This window comes from Elaeis guineensis, chromosome 5 (genome assembly GCF_000442705.2).
Source record: "Elaeis guineensis isolate ETL-2024a chromosome 5, EG11, whole genome shotgun sequence".
Lineage (NCBI taxonomy): Eukaryota > Viridiplantae > Streptophyta > Magnoliopsida > Arecales > Arecaceae > Elaeis > Elaeis guineensis.
Window position 1 is genome coordinate 2,636,475 of NC_025997.2, and position 8,046 is coordinate 2,644,520.

General features: G+C 31.0%; 1 protein-coding gene across 3 annotated transcripts; it reads left to right on the top strand.

The window, feature by feature from the left end:
• Positions 1–360: 360 nt before the first annotated feature.
• Positions 361–7,331, top strand: LOC140857731 (uncharacterized). 3 transcript variants are annotated; one of them, XM_073256927.1, is made up of 7 exons: positions 361–546; positions 5,329–5,388; positions 5,506–5,628; positions 5,861–6,024; positions 6,116–6,208; positions 6,315–6,389; positions 6,521–7,331. In XM_073256927.1, exons 4-7 carry the CDS (start codon positions 5,929–5,931, stop codon positions 6,659–6,661), a joined length of 405 nt encoding a protein of 134 aa, XP_073113028.1. In that variant the 5' UTR covers positions 361–546; positions 5,329–5,388; positions 5,506–5,628; positions 5,861–5,928; the 3' UTR covers positions 6,662–7,331. The 3 variants fall into 3 exon arrangements, with proteins under 3 accessions (XP_073113028.1, XP_073113027.1, XP_073113026.1); XM_073256926.1 differs by having other exon boundaries at positions 5,473–6,024; positions 6,521–7,329; XM_073256925.1 differs by having other exon boundaries at positions 5,506–6,024; positions 6,521–7,329.
• Positions 7,332–8,046: the final 715 nt, after the last annotated feature.

The window sequence follows — 8,046 nt, forward strand, 5'->3', positions numbered from 1 at the left end:
ATTAATTATAAAAGAACATGAAAATTGAAATAAAGCAGAACCCAAATTGTATTGCTCCAATAATAAAATTCGATGTTGCATAACTGTATCCCTGTATAGCAGCAAAATTATAGTTCATTATGCAGTAAGTCAGCATGTCCAAAAATCAATTTGTATAGCATACCCTCATCTTCTCACAGTTCTCACAAGTTCAACCTGATTAATGCTTTGTTTCATCTAAGTAATGCTATGTCTAAGCCATGTCTAAGCTTCCTCCCCATCTCCCACCTGATTGAGTCCATCTATTTGATCCATCTAATTAATGCACCTCATTAAAAGTCATTCTTTATTCTATTCAGCCACTCCAAGGCTCCCACCCGATTGAGTCCTTTCCACTTCTTCCTGGCAAGAAATCCAACCCTTTAGGCTTCCCTATTCAGCCATTGCTAGCTTCCACCCGATTAAGACTCTTTAGACAAAAAAAACAGAAGAGAAACTAGTGAAAAACAGAGGAAAAAGTGGTGGAAAACAGTGAAAAATAGAGGATAAACTAAAAAAAATCAAAAGGTAAGACTTTTTCCCATATTGATTAAATATTTTTTTTCTTTTCCTATTTTGTTTTATTTCATTCTTCTTCTTTGGAGATCTGTGGGAAAGGAAAGCACCCGAGAGAGATTTTTATTGGTCATTATTTGTATTGTATCTATGGGAAAGGAATGCACCCGAGAGAAATTTTTATTTTTTATTTTTGTTTTATCTTTTATTAGAAATATTGGTCATTGTTTATATTATTTGCATTTGTCCCCAGGAAGACTTATAATCAGCATTCTTTATGAGCATATGTGTGAGCTTTATAGATTTCAAAACTTTTAAATATAGCATAAGAGATCATTTAGATCTAAATTATATTAGAATATTTAGTGTTGTTCATTATTACCATACATATCTTGGTATAATGAAATGTTGAACAATTAATTTGCAATTAAAATATAATGTGCTTTCTTTTACTTGCCTTAAATAGCTTGAAAGCTCAATCGTATTAGAGCGGATCTTCATGCATGAGAACATAGAAGCTCATTCGATTTTTTTTTTTTTAGACTTTGTGACCTTCATGCTTTCATCATCTTTGGACATGAACTGAAAAAGTGTTTGAATTCTCATGCACCTCAGGTTGGAGGGTCCTTATTATTAATATGCAATATTTATCAAATTTTACTTAACTTTGACATCTTAACTTTGTCTTAGCTTAATTGTAAATTACTATTATAGTTTTTAAATTCAATTTATTAGTAATATTATACTTTTAAGCATATGTGCCAATCTTTTTGGACTTGATTATTCTCTTTCTCATTCATATATCTAATTTTTTATTCTAATGTTATACTTATAGTTTTTATTGAAATATGCTAATGCTCAGGCTTTGGACAATGCCAATGGATAAGAGTTGGATGATCTTACCAATAAATTCTTCAGAATATCGAAAAGGGATGGATGATTTCATTGAATATGTGATCAATTTGTTGGGATTTATAAATGAATTTAGATGTTTGTGTATGCATCGTAAAAATGGTTACTTTCATGGTGTAAGAGATGTAAAATATCATCTTCTTAAGCATAGGATTATGGTTGACTATGAGAGCATCAAGGCAATCAAGAGCATCTCAAGGCAATCGCATTATGTTCAATCAAATATTGCGGATACGGGGGAAAGGAATGATGATGCAAATGCATAAGAGATGCTTTACAACATGCATAGAGGAAAAATGGCTGAGGGTGATCTTAATATAAATGATAGAGTTGAGATAGATTTGAATAAAGAACCAAATACAGAAGCTCAAAAATTCTATAAGTTATTGAAAGATGCTGAGCAAAAGTTGTATCCAACATGTGATACCTATACAAAGTTGTTGTTTGTTGTTAATTTATTCCAGGTGAAGTGTTTGTATAATTTGCCTAATGCAGCATTGGATAAGATACTTATGATCTTTCAAAAGGTGCTTCCCAAACCAAATTGTTGTCCTAAAGATATAGTTGAGGCTCAAAAGCTGATTCGTGATCTTGGACTTGATTATAAGAAGATTGATGCATGCGAGAATAATTATGTATTGTTTCATGATGAACTTGAAACTGCTGATAAGTATCCAGTTTGCAACTCATCTCGTTGGATTAGAAGTGAAGGTGATGGTGTTGTAGAGTCTAATATTGAAAACTGTTGAGCAAAGAAGAGGTCAAAGAAGATATTGCGCTATTTTTCTTTAAAACCAAGGTTATAAAGATTATGTATGTCCCAAAAAATAGCTATACATATGAGATGGCACAAGGATAGTCAAAAAGAAGTGAACGGGCTATTATCTCACCCGACTGATAGCATGGCCTGGAAGACATTTGATGCAAGATATCCAGAATTTGCATTAGACTCACGTAATGTTAGATTGGGACTTGCTAGTGATGGTTTTAATCTATTTGGAATATTAAGTTCTACTTGGAGTTGTTGGTCTGTGATTCTCATTCCCTATAATCTACCACCTTGGTTATGCTTAAAATAATCCTCATTCATAATGTCAATTCTTATTCCTAAAAAAAAATCTCCTAGATAAGACATTGATGTTTATTTACAACCTCTTATCGAAGAGCTTAGAGAATTATGGGATGTTGGTATTAATATCTGGGATGCATCTATTGGTAAAAAATTTTTACTTCGGAATGCAGTTTTATGGACTATTAATGACTTTCTTGCCTATGGGATGTTATCTGGTTGGAGCACTAAAGAAGCAAAGGCATGTCCAGTTTGTGCTAAGGATACTTGCTCTATCCAATTGAAATATGGAAGAAAAGAATGTTTTATAGGACATTTCAGATTCTTACCTAATGGTCACCTTTTGCGCAAAAAAATGAGTTGATTGCCCCATTTGAAGAAATTTGTTAATCCACCACATCCATTGTCTAAAGAATAGGTGTTACAACAGTTTCAAAATTTTAAGTAAGTTACTTTTGAAAAGACTACTTAAAAAAGAAAAAGGGATGAACATGATAGATCACATAATTGGAGGAAGCAGAGTATTTTCTTCCAACTTTTTTATTGGAGTACTTTATTGATACGTCACAACTTAGATGTAATGCATATTGAAAAAAATATTTATGAAAGAATTGTGGGGACATTATTGGAGATAAAGGGAAGAACAAAGATGATCTAAATGCTTGTTTAGACTTGGTTGAATTAGGTATAATGAGAGAATTGCAACCTAGTTCATCAAGGGAGTTACCTCTTAGTAAATGGCATTTAATCTTGGAGAAAAAAAGACAACTATATAGATTTTTGAATGACATTAAAATGCTAGATAATTATGCCTCTGATATCTCACGATATGTGAATCTTCAAGATGAAATTCTCAGTAATCTTAAAAGTCATGATTGTCATGTACTTCTAGAGTACCTTCTTCCTTTGGCTATAAGGGGAGTAGTGGCAGACACAGCATATGGGCCACTTGTGTAATTATGTTTATATTTTTCTAAATTATACTCTAAAAAGTTACAAGTAGAGGATTTGGAGAAGCTTAAAAAGCAAATTCTTATTATTTTATCCAAATTAGAAAAAATATTTTCTCCATCATTTTTTGATGTGATGTTACACCTACCTGTTCACTTGGCAACAGAAGCCAAAATTGCAGGCCTTGTGGAGTATAGGTGGATGTATTTTATAGAAAGATAATATATTGTATAATATAGTTTATTTGATATTTAAAGTTGATTTTATATAAAAGTAATGTATAGGTGGATTTTATTTTATAGATTTCTTAGAACATTAAAGAAGTATGTACGCAACAAGTCCAAACCCGAGAGATCTATTGCTGAAGCATATATTGCAGAAGAGTGCATGACATTTTGTGCAAGATATTTAGATGAAATGGATGAGAGAGCAACAACCATTGATAGAAACTATGATGAAAATAACTCAATTTCTTATGAGGGATTAGATATCTTTAATGAACCTGATCGGTTTCTTCGTGATGATGAGAGCGGTGAATTGAAATATTGGACTCCAAATGAATAGAAAGGGGCTCACTCTTTTGGACTTCAAAATTGTGAGCAGGTTCAGCCTTTTGAAAAGTAACTATACCATTTAACAAGTATATAGGTACTATATTTTTTTTAGTTATTTAAAGTAGATTCTAACACTAATATGTTTAACATAGTGAGTACAAAATAACATTGAAAAGTCACGGATTACACACTCGTGAGATCCGTAACAAACACAAGAAAGAGTTCTCAACATGGTTCAGACGACATGTAAGTCTTTAATATGCTATAACTTATTTAAACTTATAAACGCATAGGATTATAGTATCTTATATTGAATTATATTTCAGGTTATTGATTTACAACGCGAAAGAGATATACGTGCAACTGATCAATTAGTTTCACTATCGTGATCACCTGATTATTTTGTCAGATACCATAAGCAATACCATGTCAATGGATTCATTTTTCACACAAAAGATTATGATCAGCTTCACACCACATAAAACTATTGTGTCACAGTTCAAGGAGATGAAGTGTCAGGTGGCCTTGATTACTATGGTGTAATAGATCAAATAGTGGAGCTAACTTATGCGAGTACATATCACGTAGTTTTATTTAAATGCTTTTGGTATGATGTCATCGCATAAAATAGGCATCATGTTGATGAGTATGGGATACTGAGCTTAGACACATCTCACCAGCGATATAGAGATGATCCATATGCTCTACCATCTCAAGTACAACAAGTATATTATATATCTGACAATAAGAAGAAGAAGTGATCAATTGTCATTAGAAACAAGTCTAGAAATATTTTTTCTGTTCATAGTTCAATTGATGTTCCCGACATTGATGAAACAACTAATGAACCTTATCAAGAGAATAAGCTTGAAAGCAACACCAAAAATTTTTCTCTTGAGAGTGGACAACAATGGGTTGATATTGGTATTTCACTGGGTAACCAAGTTGAGACTAGACAATTTGATGTTGAAATGGTTGGTCAGACATATGTTGGAGCTATTGATGATAATGAGGTAACCAATGACAATGAGGTTGAATCTGATATCAATAGTGATGAGAACTTAGAATACATGGATGACATTCAAACTGCAAATACTGCAAATACTGATCTTGCTGCAGAAGATGATGATGATGATTGGTTGTAACACTTATATCATCATGATTTGGATTTGCTTCATATATATATTAAAGTTGTAACTAACATGGTGTCTAAATATGGTAATCTATTTTCTTATGAGAAGATAAACTTCTAATTAGTAGCAAATTTTTTATTTTATAACTTTTATTCTTATTGATTTTTTTTTGTAGTTATTTTTGAAGATTTTATCAGAGTACTTATGGCTTCACAAGATGGTTCTTCCACCCAAGGTATATGTTACTTTTCTTGATACTAACATAGAATAACATCATTATATTTTGCTTAATATATATTTTATACTTAATCTAATGTAGATTCAACTCATCAAAAATATCGTGGTCGTACAGTTGGACTTGGTGCAATGAAAAATAGGCAAATTAACTCTGAGCCATTAAAAGTTGATTTTTCAAAAGGAGTAGCAGTAGGGGAGAATTGAAAGGACTTTGTGGCTGATTTTGGAGCTACTATATGTGAGTATTTTCTACTTGGAGTGAAGAGTTGGGGTAACATAGAGGACAGGATTAAGCATGGATTTATTGAACGACTTTGGATAATCTTTAATATGATCTATGTGGCAACAAATTTCATATTTCATTATTTCTTGTATTATCACTCTAACCATTATGAATGTTAATGAATATTTTCAATAAAAATGATGGATCATCGAGAATAATATCGTTAGCGATCTGATGGCTAAAGCAGAGGCTAGATGGATTGATTATAGGAGTCACTTGCATGCACTAGTGGCTAATATTTTGGATGATAGACAAATGTATAAAGATTGTGAAGAATTGAAGCTGAAACCTGTGAGCAAAGAAGATTGGCTTTGGTTATTAAACTATTGGAGAATAAATGAGACGTTCAAGGTACCTTATTTTAGCATAGCTTTGCATTGTTGCTTTTAGTGAATTTTAAATTTAAATTTTTATTATTTTAATTTTTATAATGTATGAACAGAAAAGAAGTACAGCTGGAAAGGCAAATAGAAAAAAGTTGAAAATTCTTCGTACCTCGGGCCAATTGGCATTTGAAGCAGTAGCTCATGACATGGTAAGGTTACATATCTTTTCAATTATCTTGTATAAAATATCACATAATTTGATTTCATTATTTTTACCTAAAAATTGTATCACTTTTTTGTCAATTTCTTTTGTAGAAAAAAAAGAAGGGGATGAGACCAGATGACCTTGAATTATGGGAGACAACTTACACAAATAAATCTGATGAATGGGTCAATAATAAGTCTCGAGAGGCTTATAGAGATATATACTTAAATATATTTTATGTTATATTTTTTTTCTAATTTTTTTTTTCTTTTAGGTTTCTCTTCCATATTTGAAATCTTCAAAATTACTTGTGCAGATTGCTACAGTTATACAAATTGAAGAGATAGAGAAGAACTCTCTTGACCCAGAGATTGGGGAGGTGATACCTTTGCCACCTGAAGTACATTCCCAAGCACTCCATCAAATATTAGGTAAAGTTTTTCGCTCACATGGGTAAACATCAGTCCAAGATAACCCTATTATAGTTGCATTACGAGAAGAATTAGCAGAAGAGTGGCATAGACATGATCAAACACGAGAAGAGTTGTCTCAAACACGGGAGGAGCTATCTGATTTAAGGACACAGTTGGTTGATCATCATGAAATACGAAAGGAGCTGCTTGAGTTGAAGGCACATTTGGCCGCTCTTACTGATCGTGTAGGATAATAAAATTTAATATTATTAAATTAGTAGTTTATATCTCTCATTAATATAACTTTTATATCTATAATATTCTCTCACTTATTCTTTTTTGCATGTGTTAGTAGGTCAACATCTAGCTTGTGTAATTGAGCTTGAAGTTGTTCCATATTTTGTGCCTCTCTTTTAAAAGTAATTCTCACTTTTTGATATTCTTCAATGGGAAGTAAAATAACTTTTGGATATGATTTTTGCTTGCAAAAAATTATGCATTCTCTTTCAACATGAGAATAATATATTAAAGGATAGCTTCAGATTTGTTTTGCTTCTATTTAGTTATCTAGATTAACCCACATATTTATATTATAACTCCAACTTGATATCCTTTTACTATAGATCTCTTCGTTAAAGTTTTAAGTTTGCAAATTTTCTTATTTGTACAATTAAAGATTATGAAGATGTCACATTTTGTTATTGCACAGTTCCAAAATCATATAGTGACAACAAACATGAGAATCTATCAGTAGATGGCTCCAAGGTACCTTCATTTCTTAAACTTTTTTCTTTTCTCTTTCTAGCATTGAATTACAAATAACAATATATTACAATAAAGTGATTAAAGTGAATGAATTTTGGATATATTGATTTAAAATGTGAGTGAGTTGTAAACTAGATTGATATTTTAGATTGATGTTTTGATATTGGTTTAACATATGAAGGTTGGAATGTGATATGTTATTGGTTTGGTTAAAAATTGGATGAAGTATGTGGATTTATAATTTTTAAATATTTTTTATTCAAAAATATTATCAGTTACTTGTAAAAGTTTTGGATTTGTCCATTTTACAAGAGCAACTCTACCAAAATTTTTAAAAATTCGAAGAGTTAGTTTCTAAAATAAACTTTCATTTGAAAGTACTTAAAAAGAAGAAGTGATTTTGATTTTTAATAATATGCTCAATTTGTATTATGTCATTCTTTTTTATTATTTGTTAATAAAATTAGATTTTTTGATTTTGATGAAGTTATGAATATGATGAATCATATGGAATACTGCTCGTTATATGTTACTTATGGATTCTAAGAAATGCTAGATTTTCTTAGAAACTAACTAATGTTTTCATATATCATAATATTGATTCACTATTAATATTTTATCTCCTACAGATTTTTGTTGATTGAAGAATGGTAGAAAAGATGTT